This window comes from Mustela putorius, unplaced genomic scaffold (genome assembly GCF_011764305.1).
Source record: "Mustela putorius furo isolate JIRA1106 unplaced genomic scaffold, ASM1176430v1.1 tig00000242_pilon_pilon_pilon, whole genome shotgun sequence".
NCBI lineage: Eukaryota > Metazoa > Chordata > Mammalia > Carnivora > Mustelidae > Mustela > Mustela putorius.
In genome coordinates, this window is record NW_025421325.1 from 679,995 (window position 1) to 702,410 (window position 22,416).

General features: G+C 42.5%; 2 protein-coding genes and 1 non-coding gene across 3 annotated transcripts; all 3 read left to right on the top strand.

The window, feature by feature from the left end:
- The first annotated feature begins 4,085 nt into the window (after positions 1 to 4,085).
- LOC123391562 (putative tripartite motif-containing protein 75) lies at positions 4,086 to 5,468 on the top strand. The gene has a single exon (XM_045078402.1). The coding sequence runs from the start codon at positions 4,086 to 4,088 to the stop codon at positions 5,466 to 5,468; it is 1,383 nt and encodes a 460-aa protein (XP_044934337.1).
- Positions 5,469 to 7,324: 1,856 nt separating this feature from the next.
- Positions 7,325 to 7,431, top strand: LOC123391577. Its single transcript, XR_006606268.1, has one exon. It is a non-coding gene; the product is annotated as a U6 spliceosomal RNA (small nuclear RNA).
- Positions 7,432 to 12,036: 4,605 nt separating this feature from the next.
- Positions 12,037 to 21,326, top strand: LOC101686642 (putative tripartite motif-containing protein 75). The gene is made up of 2 exons (XM_004775540.3): positions 12,037 to 12,522; positions 17,785 to 21,326. Exon 2 carries the CDS (start codon positions 18,015 to 18,017, stop codon positions 19,422 to 19,424), a length of 1,410 nt encoding a protein of 469 aa, XP_004775597.1. The 5' UTR covers positions 12,037 to 12,522; positions 17,785 to 18,014; the 3' UTR covers positions 19,425 to 21,326.
- The last annotated feature ends 1,090 nt before the right edge of the window (positions 21,327 to 22,416 follow it).

The following is a 22,416-nucleotide window of genomic DNA, read 5'->3' on the forward strand; positions in this document are numbered from 1 at the left end:
GAGCTCAGAGAAGGAGGCGGTAGGGGTAGGGAAGGGCTGCAGCTGTGGGTTTGTGTGGGACCCAACATCTGCTGCTCACTTGGACCACACCTGAGGGAGGTGTGGGAACGTCGCGGGGGTTTCTGTATGAGGACCTGCTTGGTGCCAGACCCCATGCTCATTGTTGTTCCACCTTCTGTCTCAGAGAACTTTGGTCACAGTTTTATAGATGTGTGATGACTTAACTGAAGACCAGTTAGATATTTGTTGATATTTTCATATAGACACACATACAATTTCTTTTTAGGTTGTGATCAGCCATGGAATTTGTTTTGGTGATAAAGCAAGACTTTAGGTGTTGCAGGGACTTTAACGTGATTTTATCCATTACTGATCTAATTTTGAGAACAGTGTTGAGAATAATCAGGAAATCTATCACGAAGCAATCCAAGTAAGGAAGAGACTTAGAGACACTGGAATTCAGTGTCACACCAAATTCTTATTATTTAAAACCAGTAGAGGAGTGGGGATAGGGAAGGTGGGGGATTTGGTATGGAAAGAGACTGTGGGCAAGTGTGGATCACAGAGAATGGGTCTGGAGGGACCAGAGGACTTTGAGATGGAAGGAAAGCTCAAGGGAGGTAGGTAGTAGAAGTTAACCTTTTTTTAAAAGATTTTATTTATTTATTTGACAGAGATCACAAGTAGAGAGGCAGAGAGAGAGAGGAGGAAGCAGGCTCCCTGCTGGGCAGGGAGCCTGATGCGGGACTCAATCCCAGGACCCAAGGATCACGACCTGAGCTGAAAGACAGCTGCTTCACCAACTGAGCCACCCAGGTGCCCTAAATATTTACTTATTTTTATTTAAATTCAATGAACATATCATGTATTGTTGGTTTCAGATGTAAAGGTCAGTGATTCATCGGTCTTATATAACACCCAGTGCTCATTACATCATGTGCTCTCTTTAATGTCCAGTTTGTTTCCTATGCTTAACAGTCTCTTACGGTTTGTCCCTCTCTGACTTTGTGTTATTACATTTTTCCCTCTCTTCCTTTATGATCTTCTGTTTTGTTTCTTCAATTTCCACATATGAATGAGATCATATGATAGTTGTCTTTCTCTGACTGACTTATTTCACTTAGCATAACATCCTCTAGTTCCATCCATGGTGCTGCAAATGGCTAGATTTCATTTTTTTTCTTTGATGGCTGAGTAGTAGTCTGTTGTGTATGTGTGCACACACACACATCTCTCTGTATATATTCTGTTGTTGTATTCTGAGTAGTATTCTGTTGTATATTCTGTTGTATGTACACATCTTCTTTATCCAGTCATCTGTTGATGGACATCTGGGCTCTTTCCATAGTTTGGCTATTGTGGACATTGCTGCTATAAACACTGGCATGCAGGTACCCCTTTGGATCACTACATTTGTATCTTTGGTGTAAATACCCAGTTGTGAAACTACTAGGTCATAGGAGAGCTCTATTTTCAACTTTTTGAGGAACTTCCATACTATCTTCCAGAGTGGCTGTAACAGCTCGCATTCCCACCAACAGTGTAGGAGGGTTCCCCTTTCTCTGCATCCTCGCCAACATCTCTCATTTCCTGACTTGTTCAATTTTTGCCATTCTGTGGCAAAGTGAGTGAGGTGGTATCTCATTGTGGTTTTAATTTGTACTTTCCTGATGCTGAGTGATATAGAACATTTTTTCATGTGTTTGTTGACTATTTGTATGTCTACCTAGAAGATACATATAATCTTTTAAAATTTATTACTGTTTTTTAAATAGGCTCCATGCTCAACGTGAGATTTGAACTCATGACCCTGAGTCTTATAGTCTACTGACTGAGCCAAACAGTCATCCCTAAAAGGTTTGTTGTTTTTTTTTAAAGATTTTACTTATTTGACAGACAGAGATCACAAGTAGGCAGAGAGGCAGGCTGAGAGAGAGGAAGGGAAGTAGGCTTCCTGTTGAGCAGAGAGCCCGACGTGGAACTCGATCCCAGGACCCTGAGATCATGACCTGAGCCGAAGGCAGAGATTTAACCTACTGAGCCACCCAGGTGCCCCAGGTTTTGGTTTTGTTTTTTGTGGTTTTTTTTAAGATTTTATTTATTTAACAGAGAGAGATCACAAGCAGGCAGAGAGGCAGGCAGAGAGAGAGGAGGAAGCAGGCTCTCCGCCAAGCAGAGAGCCCGATGCGGGACTTGATCCCAGGACCCTGAGATCATGACCTTAGCCGAAGGCAGCGGCTTAACCCACTGAGCCACCGAGGCACTCCAGGTTTTTTTTTTTTTTTAATGAAGATGTCTAATACCATTATTGCCACCTAAAATAATCAGCAGTAGGGTTCTTTTTTTTTTTTTAATTGGATATCTACCTTGCCAAATTTAACTATATTTTTATCCCGTATTTTTAATCTGCTTTAATCTCTTAAGTTTCCCTAGGACACAGAGACAGGGGGAATCTGACACTTTGAGACAGAGGGAGAGAAGGGTTATGGCTCAAAGGAGGAAGACAGAAGCTGACTTGGCTGGCAGAGGGCAGTAACACCCTGGTTAGCCTTTTTAAAAATGTTTTTTATATAGAACATGCTAAGCTTATAAAATAGAAAAATAGTTTAATAAACCTCATGTATTAGTTTCCTGGGGCTGTCATAATCAAATACCACACACCACCTGACTTAAACAACAAAAATGTGTTCTGTCACAATTCTGAAGGCTGGAAGTTGAAGATCAAGGTGCACCAGTAGGTTTGGTGTGTCCTGAGGCCTTCTGGGTTTACAGATGGCCTCCTACCTCTGTGTTCTCACATGGCCTTTCCTACATGCCTGCCCATGCCTATATCTCCTTTTCCTACAAGGATAACAGTCATACTGCATTAGGCCTCACCTGAACAGCTTCATGTTAACTTAATCATCACTTTATAGGCCTTACCACAAAAGAGGGCCACAGGGGTGCCTGGCTGGCTCAGTGAGAAGAATGTGTGACTCTTGATCTGAGGGTCATTAGTTCAAGACCCACACTGGGTGTAGAGATTAATTAAAAATAAATAAACTTAAAAAAAAAAAAAACCTTTTTTTGAAAAATAGGGTCACAGTCTGACGTACTGGGAGTTAAGGTTTAAACATGATTGTGGGGGAGACACAATTTGGCCAACAATATCTCATGTACACATGCAGCAAATTATACCCCCACTCTTCCTACCCCTCAGACTGTGAAGCAAATCCTAGATATCATAGGGCTTATATGTAAATACTATACTGTTTCCAAGTGTAGAGTCTCTTCATTAACCAAATCACATTACCCTTTTTAAGAGATCGTCAAATATCCACTGACCAAAATAACGACAATTATCTTTTTAAAAATGTATTTGAATACAGTAAATGAACCTGGTAAAATGTTGTCAATGAAATAGATCCTCTTTATGTTTTCATATGTATTCTTTTTTCTTTCCTGTTATTTTCTAGAAGAAACTGGTGAATTGTCTCAGTTGCTCACATCTGGATTTTGCTAACTACATTGATTTCTGTTCCTTCCTGGAGTTGTGGCTTTTTCCTAAGAAGAGGATTACAAAGGAAGCTTCAATTTCCGGCCATTGAAGAAAGGTTACAAAAGTGCCAGAGAGCAGAGACTGATTGGGAGGCTATAACTCCTGGCAGCTGCCGCAGAGCTGAAGGGAAAGGAGCAGAGACAGGCTTGAGTGGCCAGAGTTTCCTGCAGATCCAGGAAACCTACCACTGGCAGCTTGGAAGGAATAGAGAGAAGACTGAAGAGTCATCAGCTGCTTAATTTTTCCAGCTCCCAGAGATCCAGGCTTTTCTTTTCTTTCTTGCTTTCTTTCTTTTTTTTTTTTTTTTTTTTTAAGATTTTATTTATTTAATTGACAGACAAAAATCACAAGTAGGCAGAGAGGCAGGCAGAGAGAAAGGGGGAAAGCAAGCTCCCTGCCGAGCAGAGAGGCTGACACAGGACTCAATCCCAGAACCTGAGATCATAAACAGAGCTGAAGACAGAGGTTTAACCCTCTGAGCCATCCAGGTGCCCCAGATCCAGGCCTTTCTGAAGGGAGTTTCCTCAGACAGACCCCTCCCTGCACAATGCCCTTTGTAGCGTCCCTGGCTGAGCTCCAAGCCGAGGCCAGCTGCCCCATCTGCCTGGATTACCTGAGAGACCCAGTGACCACTGACTGTGGGCACAACTTCTGTAGCTCCTGCATCCACCAGCGCTGGGAAGACCTACAGGACATCCTCCCCTGTCCCGTCTGCTTCCACCACTGTCCTGATAGGACCTTCAAGAGGAACGTGCAGTTAGGTCATGTGACCGATTTGGTCCAGCAGCTTCCCACCAGGAAGAGCAAGAGGAGACTGCAGGAAGGGAAAGCCCTGTGTGAGCAGCACGGTCAGCCTCTGTCCCTGTTCTGTGAGAAGGACCTGGAGCTGCTGTGTCCCCGGTGCAAGGTCTCCTCCGACCACCTGGGCCACCCCCTGACACCCATCGAGCGAGCTGCAGCTGACCACAGGAAGAAGCTCAAAAGCTACATCGAGCCCTTGAAGAAGCAGGTGGAAGACACTGAAAAGGGATTACAAATGCAAGTCTCAAATTTACTTGAGTTGAGACAGAGGGTGGAAAATCGAAAACAGAAACTGCATGCTGATTTTGAACAATTTAAGCATTTCTTAGGAAAGGAGCAGGGTGCAGTCCATATTAGGTTACTAATTGAAGAGAATGATGTTCAAGAAAAAATAATTGAAAGCAAAAACCAAATGTCAGACCACCACTCCACACTAAGGAGTCTGCTTAGTGAAATAACAGAGAAGTGTTTGCAGACAGACCTAGATTTACTGAGGGGTGTTGAAAGTATCCGCAACACATATGAATGCCTACAACCCCCAGTGGCCTTTTCATATAAATTAAAGAAGGAGGTATGCAGTCTCCCCCCACAGTATTTTGGCCTGCAGAAAATGATCAGCACATTTCAGGTAGATTTGACCCTAGATCCTGAAACTGCTCACCACACTCTTCTTATCTCACAAGACAGGAAAACTGCAACATCTCAAATGAGACCAAGTCATGTTAGCAATCCCGGAACATTTACTTCTTACCCAGCTGTCCTGAGTTGTGAGGGATTTGATGCTGGCAGGCGTTTTTGGCAGGTAGAAGTAAGAGGCACAGGGGAATGGTCCTTAGGTATGTGTAAGGAATCCTTCCCCAGAAATGGTCTTCTTTCCCCAACCCCAAACAACGGCTGCTGGCAAATTCAGTTCTGGACTAGTACATTTGGCCCAGAGGATTCAGGAAACCTAAGACAGATTGGCATTTTTCTGGATTATGAGTTAGGAGAAGTTTCATTTTACAATATGAGTAATAGATCACATTTATATACATTCAGTGAAGTTTTTACAGAAAAAGTTATACCTTATTTCTCTATTAGACCTTCTTCAGAATCATTCTCAATAAGTATAGTCAACGATGAATCCTGAACCACCTTGTAAAGCATCCTATGTGGTCCATTTTCTTCCTATGTTAATAGAAAATGCTTGTAATAAAGAGTCTGAGTTCATTTCTGATGTTTGAAGCTGATGTCTTTTTTAAAAAATGTATTTTAGAGAGAGAGAAACTTAGTAGGGGGGAGGGACACAGAATCCCCAAGCAGACTCCCCGCGGAGCTCAAAGCCCAAGGTGGGGCGTGGAGGGTAGTGGGGGCTTGATTCCATGACCCCGAGACTGAGCCAAAACCAAGAGTCATGCTCAACTGGCTGAGCCACCCAGGTGCCCCTGAAGATAATGTCTTTTAAGCCTCACCTCTCTGGCTTCACCCTCTGCCCCCACACCTGGATAAGCTGTTAGGACAGACTAGGTGTCCCTTCATGGGCTTGGTGGGATGATTCTAACCAAGCAAGGTCCAACTGCAGAGAAACTTAGCACCCCCTCGATACCTCCTCTAAACCACCAAAAGACCCCTAGCTAGTCGTTTTTCTCCCTTCTCTCAGGCCATTTTTGGATTGGTAGCCATCCTGGTGTCCACATAAAGTCAGTAAGTGAGTAATAAACCATTTGATACTCTCCTGCTGTGTTTGTGGCCTGGGAGCGAGGGCAAGCCGCCCCAAAATATACCAAATGGCATATTGATTATTTCAAATTAAAGCTACTTAAAACACAGCCTATGCAAGGACAACACTCAGACTTTCCTGTTCCACTGAAAGGAGGAAATGAATCTCTTGTGAAAGAGACCCACCCTGTACCAGGAGATAAGGAGACCTCCTTATCACCAGAGATGGGAAAGTTCAAGCCAAGAAGGCCGTATAAGGTAACCCTGGGTACTTTTCACCAGCCCAAATTCTGTTTAGAATTACTTACTAATTGAAACTCCCCAGCATAAGTTTTCTTTGTCCTGTCAACTCCTCACACACTTATTGTCTCCTTATGTAAAATGTATTTTTAAAAAATGCCTGCTTTGGGACGCCTGGGTGGCTCAGTTGGTTAAGCAGCTGCCTTCGGCTCAGGTCATGATCCCAGCGTCCTGGGATCGAGTCCCACATCGGGCTCCTTGCTCCACAGGGAGCCTGCTTCTCCCTCTGCCTCTGCCTTCCACTCTTGTCTGCCTGTGCTCGCTCTCACTCTCTCTCTCTTACAAATAAATAAATAAAATCTTTAAAAAAAAAAAAAAAAATAAAAAATGCCTGCTTTGGTCATGTGTTTGGGATTTAATTTTAATATAGGGCCTCCATGCACACATAATAACATTTTGTGTTTTTTTTTTTCCTCCTGTTCATCTGTCTCATACCAGTTTAATTCTTAGTGGACTAAGGAAGACCCTGAGGATAGAGGAGAATTTTTCCTTCCCTTTAGCAGCATCAGCAATCTTGATCCCACAGCCAGATTTTGAGGGATGGGGTGGGTTTCTGTCTATATGCAGTAACTGTTACAATATTTAAAATATTACATAATCCCGGGTTAATTCTTAGGAGACTGTGATCCTAAGAAGCATGGTATATTTGCTTTTGTTTTCCAACTACCATAAGACATACCTTTTTTCTAAAATTATAATAATGTATTTGTGATTCCTTAATTTTTCTGGGAAAGGTACGGGAATATATTGCAATTGGTTTTGCATTTCCAATATTTACAAATAAAAGTTTTACACTACCGGGGCACCTGGGTGGCTCAGAGAGTTGCTCAGAGAGTTGAATCTCTGCCTTCGGCTCGGGTCATGGTCTTCAGGGTCCTGGGATCGAGCCCCCCCTCGGGCTCTCTGCTCAGCGGGGGGCCTGCTTCCCCCCCACCCCCCGCCTGCCTCTCTGACTACTTGTGATTTGTCAAATAAATAAAACCTTTAGTGCTCGCTTAGGCAGCACATATACTAAAATTGGAACGATACAGAGAAGATTAGCATGGCCCCTGAGCAAGGATGACACGCAAATTTGTGAAGCGTTCCATATTTTTATGTGCTACGGTGAGTGCTGTGAAGTGTGTAAACCTGGCGATTCACAGACCTGTACCCCTGGGGATAAAAGTATATTATATGTTTATAAAAAATAAAAAATAAAAAATAAATTAAAAAAATAAAACCTTAAAAAAAAAAAGTTTTACACTACCAGTTCTTCCAAAAAAAAAACAAAACAAAACCCTACCACAAATAAATTCCCTTTGTCTTTACATTGAGGAGGCAGTGAATATTTTAAAATGATAGAAGAAATAGATCTACATATGCATATATCAAAAATATCTCTAGATGTGCGTAAGTATAAAAAAGCACAGACACAGCATGTTTTACTGTAACATAAATGAAGAAACAAAAAATTCCTATTCTTATATATTTATATATTAATAGTATGTTCCCGGAAAGATCCAGAAAAAACTTAAGAATCGTAATGCTTAGCAGCCTGATGACCTTGGCTGAGAAAGCAATTTCTCTTCCATTCTGTCCTTGAATGGATGGACAGTGATACACACTGAGGAAGTCCATAAACCATATACAGTTTCTGTTTCTCCACTCTCTGGACTGTCAGTTCTCTGATGGTGGGGACTCCTAATGGTATCTTTGCATCCCAGGCTTCTGGTTTAGTACCTCACATGTAGTGAGAGCTCATAAAAAGTCTGATGCATGAGCTATTAAATGAGATGCTGGGAATCACCCCACTTCTGAGTAACCTGTTAGATTGAGAAGGTACATTCTGAGGCCAGTCAGCAAGATCAAGTTCTTGAGAGATCAAAAAAACTAAACTTCAGGGATGCCTGGGTGGCTCAGTGGGTTAAGCCTCTACCTTCAGCTCAGGTCATGATCTCAGGGTCTTGGCTCTCTGCTCAGCCGGGAGCCTGCTTCCCCCTCTCTCTCTGCTTGCCTCTCTGCCAACTTGTGATCTCTCTCTCTCTGTGAAATAAGTAAAATAAAATCTTTTTTAAAAAAAGCAAAAAACAAAAACAAACCAAACTAAACTTCAGGTAGAACCTATTTCAGTGTTGGACACTTCCATCCACATCCCCCACCCTTAGACTCCAGGGATAGCCCTCCCTCTGCATTTCAGTGCCATCAAACCAGCAACTGTGGCTCACTGGATTTCTCCTAAGCAGTGACAATGAGCAAAGAAACAGTATTTGTCCTTTATGTCTAACTTTCATTTCTAGTAAAGATACACATGAAGATAAACCTTCCATTTTTTTTTTAAACTAGGCTTACTACAAAAAACAGGCCCTACATATGAATGCTAATCATCACTAGTTTCTTTTTTTTTTTTTTTTTTTTTTTTTTAAATTTTATTTATTTGACAGACAGCCACAAGTAGGCAGAGAGGAGGAAGCAGACTCCCTGCTGAGCAGAGAGCCCGATGCGGGACTCGATCCCAGGACGCTGGGATCATGACCTGAGCCGAAGGCAGCGGCTTAACCCACTGAGCCACCCAGGCGCCCTCATCACTAGTTTCTAAGAAGCAATGACTTACCACTCTCCTGCTCCTGTTTTTTTTTTTCTTTATTTTCTTCCATCCTTTTTATTCTCTTCTCTTCCCTTCCTCTTCCCTCCTCCTTCTTTCCGTCCCCCTTTCCTTCTTTCCTGTTTAGAATCCAAATATACTAATAGGGATACCTATGTATAATTGAGTTTGATGCATTATCTTCTTTTTTTTTTTTTTAAGATTTTATTTATGTATCTGACAGGCAGAGATCACAAGCAGGCAGAGAGAGAGAGAGAGAGAGAGGGAGGAGGAAGAAGGATCCCTGCTGAGCAGAGAGCCTGAAGCAGGGCTTGATTCCAGGACCCTGGAATCATGACCTGAACCAAAAGCAGAGGCTTTTAACCCACTGAGCCACCCAGGTGCCCCTGATGCATTTTCTTCTAACATCCTACCTGAAAAATGAGGATTTAGGACAATCCCTTATCAGTCTCTGACCCCTCCTATATTAGCTATTTCCTTAAAAAAAATTAATTCTCTGGGTGCCTGACTGGCTCAGTGGGTTAAGCCACTGCCTTCGGCTCAGGTTATGATCTCAGGGTCCTGGGATCAAGTCCCGCATTGGGCTCTCTGCTCAGCGGGGAGCCTGCTTCCTCCTCTCTCTCTCTCTGCCTGCCTCTCTGCCTACTTGTGATCTCTCTCTGCCAAATAAATAAATAAAATCTTTAAAAACAATTAATTTTCTATCTTTATATTACTTTTGTATTTTGTATTAGTTTTCTAGGGCTGACATAACAAAAACCACAGCAGGGGCGCCTGGGTGGCTCAGTGGGTTAAGCCTCTGCCTTCGGCTCGGGTCATGATCTCGGGGTCCTGGGATCGAGTCCCGCATCAGGCTCTCTGCTCAGCGGGGAGCCTGCTTCCTCCTCTCTCTCTCTGCCTGCCTCTCTGCCTACTTGTGATCTCCCTCTGTCAAATAAATAAATAAAATCTTAAAAAAAAAACAAAAACACAGCATTGGGTGGCTGTAAAACAAATTTATTTTCTCACTTCTCTCAAGACTAAAATTCCAAGATCAAGCTATACAACAGATTTGGTTTCTCCTGAGAACTCTCCCCTTGTTTATAGATGCAAACTCTCATCATCTCCACGTTTGGTCTTTATTTCTATGTGTACAGTCATCCCTAGGGTCTCCTTCTCTTATAAGGACACAAGACATACTTGATTAAGGTTGCATTTTTATGACCCCATTTTACATGAATTACCTCTTTCAAGGCCCTCTTTCTAATATATAGTCACATTCTAAGGTACTAGTGGTTAGAGCTTTAATATATGCATTGGGGATGAACACATAATTCAGTCCATTACATATCTGAAGGCTATTCAAATCTGAACCACGCAAGATATACTGATTACTTTCCTGTTCTGTGCACACAGTATTCTTCCACTATTTATCATTGGCTCATGTATTTTCTTTTTTCTCCACCTCCTTGTGTTTCTTTTATTCCTAAACTATATCCAAAATTGTCTGGACACTCCCTTAATTCATTCACATACACCTGGCCTTCTAGCACTTGGGTCTCAGAGGAGCCCTGTAGGGAGCCTCTGACCTGCTCTGATCCAGAGGAGCTGCTCCCTGGGCTGCTGCCCAGATGTCATGTCGAGGAGTCCTTCGGAGTCTCCCTTGAGGTGCTTTCTCTTTCCCAGCTTCCCAGGTGCTTTTCCTTCAGAGCCCAGTCCCTTGCCCTGGTGGTTTATATTTTTCAGCAGCTTCCAGGGAGGAATGAAGTGTGGGACAGAAAAGTTTGGAGTTCTTGCATGAATGCAAGTCTTCAGTCCATCCCTATGTTTAATGAAAAATTTGCGGAGATTAATTTCAGAAGAATAACAGCAATTTTTACAGTGGAGAGTCCCCTGGCAGGCATCGTCTTCACAAAGTGACCCCAGTTTCTGTTTCCAGTAGTGATGGTCACCAATAGCACGTGTGTTTTGATGTGGTTCACCAAGTGTTTAGCATCACCTCTCTGCTAATCCTGCTAAGAGGCAGACCTGAACCAAATGGTGAGGGAACATCAGACAAACCTATCTGAAGGACAATCTACAAAATAACTACCCTCTGCTCTTCAAAGAGATTAGTGTTATGAAACAGACAGATGGACTGGAAACTCTTCCAGATCAAAAACGACTAAGGAGATGTGAAATACACTACTTGCTCTGGCTTTCTCCAGCATTATAACTAAGTTCCTTCAATATTCCTACACCAATATCTTATACGTATATAAATATAAAAAAAAAAAAAAAAAACACTCTTTAGTTTGTATTTATACCAATAGGAGGAAGTTTGTGCAGTATTCTGCATGTTTTTTTTTTCACTAAAATATATCTGGAGTTTTTTTCATATCCATCTATGTAGATTGATGTCATCTATTTTTTTAAGCTTTTATAGCTTCTTATGAAAAGCCTGAATGAGATTTAGATTTATGGTAGGTTTTTTTTTTTTTTTTTTTTTTTAAGTCTGAGTAATTATTTTAGAATTGTGAAAGAGTTTGTATTGATTTTCATACCTCCCTTATAAAATAGGCATAGCAAATACCACAATACAGGTAATTTTCTAGAAATAGAATGACAAGACTATCTTTTGGCAGGTGGAAAAAAAAGTCATAAAACCACAGTGGGGCATAAACCTATACGGTGGGAAAGACCTACCTACTCACCTAATGAGATGTGAACTGATTAAAGAAGTGATCGTTCCCTTCATTTCAAGGTTAGCCATATCACCTTACAACCCTTACCACCTTCTCCATTCAGTGATCCCAAGGTAGGTGAAGCTTTTACAATGCAGAACTCTTCACTCCCTCGCCTTTGGGAAGGGGAAGTGCTGGTGAAGCTTTTAAAACTAATCTCCAGGGAGTACACCTTAGTTTGACCCTCAACTTGCTCAAAGGAGTAAAAATACTAAGAATCTGAAAAAAAGCCTACCATTGGACATTAGATGCCCAACCTAAGCTAACAATGCCCTCAGGGCTGAGGGAGGGCACAGCCTCAGGTACTCCTCCCCGGGTCATCTTCCGAGCAGGGTCATTGAGCATGCGCAAGCCGACAACCAACCCCTTTCCAGGGGATCAGCCAACCACCAAGCAGGATACATCGGCGCCGCTGGCCAGGGAGCTGGCCGCTTGAGTGTGTGTCGGCGTCTCTTTCTTTCTCTGAGGCTGGTGCAAGCTTCGCGTGTCGTCCGTTTCCTGGATGACTGGGCTGCGTGCTCCAGGTCAGACAAAAGGGTAGGAGGACGGGCGGGCGAAGCAAGACCTTTTCTGAGGTTTGGCTGAGCAGAGCCTTCCTGAGAGTCCGCTGGGTTCTAGAACTCGGGGTTGCGGCTTGTCCACACTTGAGTTTCCTCAGGCTCATAGAAAGTCTTTTTAAGAAATACTGACTCCCAGGCCCTCCCTCAGACTCGTTAGTGGAGGTGTTAGGGCTGCGTTGACTGGACTTCCAAAGAGCTTCCGTCTCTGGCCTGTTGGAGAAGCAGCAAGGAGATCTTGACGGCATTATTGTGGGGGCTGTTAGGGGAAGATCCACCCCCAACAGCGCCAGCATCTCCCCGGCAAGACTGACCCATCCTCTGGCCCTCACAGGGGTTTTGCAGGTAAGGAACTATCATTCACATTTTACAGATGTGAAATTTTGCTCAGATATGTTAAGTATCAAGTAAGGTCACAGCAAGGAAAATCTTGGCTGTTGGAACCTACCGCAAGACTTACCTTTTGGCTTCCTATTTATTCAGCCTACACTACGAATAGCCATAAGAATAAGAATAGGTAGTACAATTTTGAGGGAAAACAAGGGAGAATTCAGATCATGAACTCTACACTCCAATGTCGCGTCATTAACCAAACGTTAACAAAAATAAATGTAAAATCTCCGCTGAGTTATGTGGTAGGAAAGATATGTGGAGCCAGAAAATAGGAGTTCTCTGAGATGTTGGTGTCCTCAGAGCGTTATTGTGAGAGTATTGAAAAGCTATTCCAGTGCTTGAAGTGGAACAATAATAGTATTATATTTGAGTTCAGAAAGCATAGAATTAGGAAATTGGTAAAGGGAATGGAGTAAAGGGGGTAATAGAAGCTTATGTTTGTAGCTTCAAATAGGAAAAGGAAAACTTGGGTTTTGACCTCAGTCTGGAAGATGAGTTAAGACAGTTACGTGGGTGGGGAGGATCCATTAGGAACTAGGGTTCGTGTGGGAACAATCACCCACGTCTTTATTTTAAATGATACACTCTTTTAAAAGCAAAATAATTGGTGGTGCCTGAGTGGCTCAGTTGGTTAAAATCTTCCAACTCTTGGTTTTGGCTCAGGTCGTCATCTCATAGGTTATGGGATCTGGGATGAGCCTCAGCAAGCTCCATCCTCAGCCGGCAATCTGCTTGAGGATTCTCTTTGCCCCTGATCTGCTGCCAGGCACTCTTTTTTTGTCTCTCAAATCAGTAACAAAACTTGGAAACAAGTTTTACTGTTCAGTAGGTGAGTGCATAAATAAACCGGGACACATCCCGGAGAGGGACTCCTGTGCAGTGTCAAAAAGAAGTAAATTATTTAGCTGTTACTTTCTTTTTCTTTTGTGTCTGAGGTACTTGGCACACCTCTTCAGAGAAGGAAGAGGTAGACCAGACGGAGTGGTAGGCGGCAAAGTAAAGTTTAATGAGCGATAATACATAGCTCCTAAAGAGGGAGGGGACCCAAAAGGGTTACCAGTTCGGAGATTAGATCTAGGAGTTTTTAGGAGCTTGTTGGGGGGCTGCGTTAATCTGATTAACCCGCCATGCATCTGTCACCCATTCAGGTTTTTGTCATCTACCTATCACGTGAGGAAGGGTGGTGGGCTCTTTCTAGAATGGTGTAAGATCCTTTTAAGGGTGGTGGTTTTTTTTTTTTTTAAAGATTTTATTTATTTATTTGACAGAGTAAACTATGACATTGGAGCAATAATATTAGTATTTCAAATTATTTATGAAGCTCCTTACATACACCCATATTTTTCCCATATTTTTTAATTATAAGAAACTTAAAATAAATACATAAGTAAAGAGAATAGGATAACAGATGCTCATAAGCAGTAATTCTCAATAGTCATCCACATGTGGCCAGTCTTATTTTATCTTCCAACTCTGGTTCTGCCTCTCCTCTCTTCACTTAGATAATGTTTACATAATATATTATTTGAAGACATATCACTTCATCTGAATGAACTTCAGTACCTATCTCTCTTCAAGTAATCTTTCCACCCAAAATGGGACTTGAACTCATGACCCCGAGATCAAGCTCTGTGGCTGAGCCAGATAGGTGCCCCCACCCATAAAAAATTCAACCTAACACCAAGATCAGCAAATAATCCCTCTGTTCTCAGATTTTCCAAGCTGTCGCACAGTTTTTATTTTTTTACAGTTGATTTGTTGGGTATAGGGTCCAAACAAGATCTGCCCAGTGATGTATTCTTATTTATGTATGTGTGTTTTTGTAATACAGATGAGAGAAACAAGATTCAAGGAAGTTAATAAGAAACTTGTCTAGGGGTGTCTGGTGGCTCAGTCGGTTGGGCATCTGCCTTTGGCTCAGGTCATGATCTCAGGGTCCTGAGATGGAGTCCCGCTCAGGCTTCCTGCTCAGAGGGAATTCTGCTTCTCCCTCTGCTCCTCTCTCACACAGGCTCACTTACTCTCAAATACAGAAATAATAAATCTTAAAAAAAAAATAAAAATGAGTGAATGGAAATCCTGGGTGGTTCAGCTGGTTAAGCCTCAGACTCCTTGGCTCAGGTCATGGTCTTAGGGTCCTGGGATGGAGCCCTAAAGTGCTCCGGCCTCAGTAGGAGCAGGGAGTCTACTGAGAGATTCTCTCTCCCTCTCCCTCTGCCTCTCCCCACTTCTCTGTCTAAAAATACGTAAGTAAATTAGTAAATAAATGAAATGAAAATGCCCTAGGTGGTTACTGTGAGGAAGACTCAAGTTCTTAGGCCAAAGACACTTCTATAATCACAGGAATCTCCCTCCACACCTCCATCCATCCATTCCATCCATTGTCCATGCCCCTCACACTTACAGGAAGAACCACCTTTGCGAGCTAGAGTCCTCTCTCCGCCGCCCCTTCCCACACCTAATGCGGGTTTCCCTCCTATATATGGTTCTCTGCTCAAATGAAGGGGCGTTAGTGGAGGCTGCTGCTGCAGGTCAGCCTGGAGATGGGAGGATGTGGGCGCAGGAGGCTGGAGCGGGAAGATCTGTGGGCCCCTGAGTTAGTACCTGCAAGAGACTGCGCCTAGAGAGCGCACCTGGTCAGGAATAACACTTGGGCTTGGCTTATTTCAAAACATGTGTTAAGTGTTCCCTGTCTCTCAAACAACCTTGTACAGAATCACCAGAAATGCTTGCTACACACATAGTACCCAGGTCCCACCCTGTCCTAAAGGGGAATTAATATCTGTGTGTGACAAAGCCCAGAGAGGGGTGGGTCTGACATTGAATGTGGAACTCTCTATACAGGATGTCTTGGTGAAAAGTGGTTTGTGGTGGGGAAAGTGGGGGGCTGAGAGCCATGGGCCTCTGTACGCCTGATTCTGAAGCCCCGCGTGGCCTTGGTCTTAATTTAACCTATCTGTTTTCTTAACAGAGCAGACTTAAGTCTCAGGTCAAGTAGTTTACCCCAAGTCACAGCTTGTAAAGGGAGCACCAGGAATCTAAAACTAACATTTAATGAGTTCCTGAGCTGGATGTTTAAAGGTCGTTTAGGATAAATAAGGATCCAGCCTTACTGTTTCTGGTGGTTAGTGTGGAAGACAGTGTGATCTCAAACCACAACACCAAGATTTCTAGAGGGACGTGTCTGATAAGAACCTTGAACCTAGGGTATTGAGGACAGATGGGGATATGTGAGATCTGAGGGAAGAGGAGGAAATGGGCTAGAGCTTTGCTGGACCTTAGTCAGCAGTATGCCAGTGTCGTGGGGCCAGAGGTTGGTCACCTTGGAGAAAGTGAAGAACTGAGGCTGGAGCTAGCTTGGGGCACGGGGAGGGTAGCAGATAAAGGGTCAGACCATGGAGGGGTCTTGTGGGCCCAGTAAAGGATTTGGGTAACTGAGCACTCTCTAAATCCTGCACCTGTGTAAGCAGAGGCAGAAATGCCGGGAGCACAGTTCCCTCACGCTCCAGGTCACATGGTCATCCTGAAATGTCTACAAGTCTGAAACTCAAAAAGTTATAAAATAAGTCTTTGATAAATTTGGTGCAAAATGTACTTGGCAAAACTTCATCTGACATGAAGCTTTTTATAACCTATAAAGGATGGTTTTAATTGTTTTACTTGTTTTGGGTTTCCCATCCCAAAATATGCTCTTTCACAGTGTAAAGAGATTTTTTCAAGCTAATTACTTTCAAAAGACAGCAAATGCTGGAGAATCCTTCCTTAAAAATAGAATAGATGTTGCCCTTTGTAAGGGAAATTGAAATTCCTCAGAGAAATACCCATTTGTAAGGGTTTCTTGATCTCTATCAGGAAGAGGGGCAGGACTAAATCTCTGGAAACCCTTATCTTTGGAGAGTGCTAGGATTCAAATCTGCCTAACCTTGACCTTGTTTACTCTGCTTAGCCTGATAACTTCAAACTGGCCCCCACTCCCACCATCTTTTTCTACCTGGGATGGTTTCTAAGGTGGTGGCTTGGGCCATTTTGGGGAGTTACTCACTTTTGCTCAGTATCTCCCTTGGGTACAGGATGTATGTATATTATAAAAATTACGTGGTTTTTTTTTGTGTTAATACATCTTTTGATTAGTGTGGAGTGTTGGCCAAGAACCTAGGAAGATAGAGGGAAAATAGTATTTCCTCCCCTCTAGGACCAAAGATGAAAAAAGCAAACCAAATTTGATATATGTGAATTCTGAGCCATCAGAGAAACTATGTTTCAAGCTTCAAAATTGAGGAAGTTTCCTTAAATACTGTAATCTCATAAAACAAAAATTTATAGTGTTGTTAGAGTTCTACTTACCTGATTCTAAGAGTTTGGGATTATAGGGGAAGAAAAATTCTCTCTGTGCTTTTAGGTTCTATGCTTAGTGTAAGAATTGAGGTAGAATATATTAACAGGAAAAAATTTAATTATGTATTTGTGCACGGGAATGTCACAAAGATAGACTCAAAAGACCACCACGAGATTGAGACTTCATACCATCCAGAGATCAGGACTTCTGGCATTGAGGGAGGCAATTCCTAGGAAGATGAGTGGGAAAAAAAATCTGTGGTAAACAAAGGTTGTTATGTTACACACATAAGTTTCTTACATGAAAAAGTTCTCTTTGGTAATAGCTCTCTTTTTACCAGGGACCTCATATAATGTAAATTCCCTATTTATAATTGCAGATTTCCCCCACGAATGGGGAAATTATTTTTTGAAGCCAATCAAGATGGAGGTAAAAGGCCTTTCTTGATTGAGTCTCGATTGCCTTTATCTCTAAATAATTCACAGACTAATGGCATGTAAAATGAATTCCTCCAAGTTATACCAATAGGTGACCAAGGCTGTGCCTTAATTTGGGTGTTACACATCTTCCTGTCCCAGAGCTCATGAGCTTGCCACAGCCCAACTTGGGGTTAATGGGAGGTTGATGGGATACAGAGATTGTGGTACTGGGTGGGTAGGAATAGATGGGGCATAGAAACAAAGGCATGGGAACAAAAGACGGGGGTTAGTAAAGGATAATCAGACTAGACTCTGGTAAGTGGGTAGGACCCCCTGAAACAAATCCAGAGTTTTTTATTTTGCTTTAAGGAAGTAATAACTTCTCTGTAGTAATTAATGATGTGAGGAAATAATTCTCCTGGGAGAGCTGCTTAGCTTGGCTTTATTTTCTATTTCCAGAGGCTGAAGAGTAGTTGTCTAGCTGAGTTGTGACTGGCTACAGATGCGGAGGAGCTCCTGGTGGCAGCTGGAATTAAAAGGCCTGAAGATCATACTTCAGGAGATTGCAGTAGAGTGACGCCTGAGATTTTAGGGTGTATCCAGTTCTCACTAAATACTGGGCCCACTGAGCGTGGGGCCCACGCTCCTGAAGGAAACCCACCTCAGTCCAGGTCTTCATTCACAGCCCAATGGCAGTCCCAGCAGCCCTGGCAGGACTCCAGGCAGAAGCCAACTGTCCCGTCTGTCTGGATTACCTCAGAGACCCTGTCACCACCGAATGTGGGCACAACTTCTGTCGCTGCTGCATCCAGCAGTCCTGGGCTGATCTCAAGGACAGGTTCCCATGCCCTGTGTGCCGTCACACGTGCCAGGAGAGGCACTTAAGGAGCAACACCCAGCTGGGAAGGATGATTGACATTGCCAAGCTCCTCCACATCACCAGGACCAAGAAGAGGAGGCCGGAAGAGAAACATTTGTGTGAGAAGCACAACCAGGTCCTGACCCTTTTCTGTGAGGAGGACCTCGAGGTGTTGTGTCCCACGTGCACACAGCCCCCTGACCACCAGGGCCACTTGGTGAGGCCCATGGTGGAGGCTGCCTCTCATCACAGGCAGAGGCTCAGCCGTTACATTGAGCCCTTGAAGAAGCAGATGGAAAATGTTCAGAAATTAATAAACATTCAAAGCAAAAAACCCTTAGAGCTGAAAGAAAAGGTGGAAAATCAAAGGCAGGAATTACTCTCTGAATTTGAGTGCTTGAAGCAATTTTTAGACCGTGATCAAGAAGCCGTTCTTTTGAGGCTAGCTGATGAAGAGAAAGACATTCAGCAGAAACTCAGTGCAAACATCACCGCATTTTCAAACTACATCTCCGTACTCAGAGGTCTGCTTAGTAAAGTAGTTGAGAACAGTGTGCTGTCTGAAGTGGAATTGCTGTCACAAATTAAAAATTTCTACAGGAGGTCTGAGGATGAGATCAGTCCATCAATTTTCTCAATCCAGTTAAGAAGAGAAGGCTGCAGCTTTCCTCCCCAGTATTCTGCTTTGCAGAAAATTATAAACAAATTTAGAGTAGACATTATCCTAGACCACGAGACGGCACACCCCAACTTGATTGTCTCAGAGGATAAGAAATACGTGACGTTTTCGAAGAGAAAACAGAATGTTCCTCATTTTCCAAAAAGGTTTACAGCCAACACAGTTGTCCTGGGTTTTCCATATTTTTACTCTGGCAGGCACTACTGGGAGGTAGAAGTGGGAGACAAATCTGAATGGGCTGTGGGGATTTGCAAAGACTCACTCCCCCCTAAGGCCAGGAGATCTTCGCAGGCCTGGCAGGGCTGCTGGGTGATTCAGCGGCAGGAAGATCGCTATGAGGTGGTGGGAGCCACGGCAACCGTGCTGCTTTTGGCTGTGAACCCCAGAGGCATTGGCATTTTCTTGGACTATGAGCTGGGTGAGATCTCATTTTATAACAGGACTGAAAAATCTCACATCTATACTTTCACTGACACTTTTACTAGACCTCTTAGGCCTTATTTCTATGTAGGACCTGATTCAAAACCTCTCAGGATCTGTATGGGGACAGATTGTGAGTGAAAACTGCCTGGATCATCTTAGTAGTTAGTTAGTTTTAAAGAATGGAAGGTGGATGGGCTAGTGTATTAATATGTCAGTAAAGCTAATTTTTCCACTTCCCCCAGTTTTTTTTCTTTCTCATTTTAATCCAAGAAGAAAGTTCTATTTTGTTTCACCAATTCTCTAGAAAACAGTAATGCCTCTCTCCAGGAATAAAGGGGTTTGCTGGGTCTGTGGGTGATAAGTTTGTCAGAGTGTAGATGGAGTTTGCAAGGGATTAATAACCAAAACAACTGGTCACCTTAGCCTCAGCTCTGAACTTGTGCTATTAAAACATTGTGCTCAGGGAATGTGGGTGGCTTAGTCAAGCGATTGCCTTCCACTCAGGTTTTGATACCACAGTCCTAGGATCAGGCCCTGCCTCAGCCTCCCTATTCAGGAGGGAGCCTGCTTCTCCCTCCTCTCCCTTTGCCTGCTGTTCTGCCTACTTGCAGGATCTGTCAAATAAAAAAGTCTTAAAAAAACAAACTGCTCTTGCTGCCATGTACAAGTTGTGTACTAGACAGGAGCCAATTGTAACCTTGGTTTTCTCTAAGCACTCAATTTGAAGGGGTTGGGGGTAGGCATCAGAGAGAGCCTTTAACATACCAGTGTTTGACAGCTTTTCCCCTTACCCTAAGGAGCCAGCTGCTGGTGGCACTTGCTACATCTGCTTTCTTAGAAACCCTTTACATAGTTTTCATTTCATTCTAAATTGCCTCCCCCCTTTTTTAAAAGATTTTATTTATTGAGAGAGCACAAGCAGGCTCCCCATTGAGCAGGGAACGTGATGGGTGGCTTCATGCTGGGACTCTGGGATCATGACCTGAGCCAAAGGGAGACCTTTAACGATGGAGCCACCCAGGTGCCCCTAGTTCTTTGTTTTAGACATTGTGGAGAATTGGAAAGTCTTAGTAATAACAGATATAGTTAGATACCATGCCAGAGAATAAAATGGATCACCACGTAGTAAAAACTACTCAGGAATGATGGCATATTTATTTTTATTCAGCATTTTCTTAAAAGTGTAATAACTAATTTGTACTGATCCCTGACTGTGTGTCTCAGGAGTTAACCGTTTTTTCAAAGCAAATGCTATGCTCTTAAGGATGCCTGCTCCTGTTTAACTCCCGGACACTACTGAATTCACCAGAAGGACCTAGGTTCTGCTCATTTTCTATGATGGACTTAAATTAATTACAAGTTGTAGATAATACTTACTTTGCATGACCACGAAATTTTATATGTATGTGTATATGCTCCAAACTTTCATATCTTTCCCTGTTTTGAATTGTATATCATTTCCTCTTTTTTTTTTTCTTCTACCAAAAATCTTTATATTTTTTAAGAAAATAGACATAATGAATGTGTGAGTCATGTTTTAGAGCTTGATTTGAACAATTGAAAAAGACATTCCTGACTGAGGGAAGTGGGAATACAGTGGCATGTTAAAGATATGCTTAAAAATACATGATTCAGGAAATATTCTAATTAGAGATTCTGGTGAAATGTAATCGGTGCAATTTTGTTTTTATAATTTACATTTATAAAGAACACCAGCAAAAAAAAAAAAAAAATGGGAGGACAGAGTGCAATAAATGAAGCCAAATGTCAAGCCAGATGTGACAAAATGCTGATTAACTGTGGAATCTAGATGATGGTATATGGACATTTCACTTCATGTGCTTTTTCTATTACTTACTTTAAAATAAAAAGAACAAGCAAAGGTGGTTTCCGTTTGTGTTCTGGGGTAAGGTTTTTGGTCCCCCCTGAAGTTTGAAAGGGTGCATTTGCAGTTGAATGAACCTGTTTATTCCTCATCTTGTCTAAAAGCAGTTGTGTTGATTTTGGCTAGTTCCAAGTTTCATGAAAAAACGGGCTGTTACTGAACTACAAATATTAACTGCCCATTTCCTTAGAAAGAATGCAAATTGGATATCTTTTGAGCAGTACCTTTCAGATGGGTGGCCTGATGGCCTGTCCAAGTGGTCTCTCTGTTGGCTTTGTATTTTTTTTTTTACTGCAGTAGTATAACAAAAGATGCTTTACATCTTCTGTTGTCTGTTGCCTAATTTTATATATATGAACCATGATGAACTTCTCAAGATTACGTTTTGCTGTCCTTTTGTTTTCAATTGAACAACTTTTTTTAGAGAGGGAGATGGGGGGGTGGGGAGGCAAAGAGGGGAGAGACTCTTAAACAGGCTTCATGCCCAGCATGGGGCTTGATCTCAGAACCCAGAGATTATGACCTGATCTGAAGTCAAGAGTAGGACTCTTAACCAACTCTTAACCTACTGGTGACCCAGGCACCCCTGGACAACTTTTTTGGCAAATTCCAACATGGTTACTCCAATTAATACAACATGGTTACTCCAATTAAAATGATAGGCATATAGAAGTTATTGGTGTAACCTTCCATGTACACACATTAACCGTGCTAACATTTTTGTGTATAATTGTAGTGATGACTAAATCCATAAATCAGTATATATAAAGTCCTTTTTATGTGAACTAATTTGTAACAAGGCCAATATTAGGGGCAGAAAAGATGGGAAGAAAGCAGACTGTAAGGAGCCATGCAAGTATATTAATTAGGATTTAAGTAAAAATGGGAAGCCACTAAGGGGCTTGAATCAGGGAACTGGGTACAGTCAGATTTCTTACTGGCCATATCACTCTGACACTCAGATTTGTGGTGTGAGTTGGAGATCTAAATTTTGGAGTCCTCAGTAAATGCTTAGAAACAAGCACTGGGAGAGGTAAGAAAACTTGGGAGAAAGGATATAGTTTGAAAATGACAATTCATAGGACTTGCCGAGAAGCCAACAGAAGACTGAGGAGCAAGAACTAGGAAGATAGGTGGAAGTTTATTTTAGCCCCCTACATGTGTAGAGGAGTCCTGAGTAAAAGATGAGAACCACTCCCTTAAAATTTAGAGGGAAAGAATGGAATACAGAACACAGGAATATTT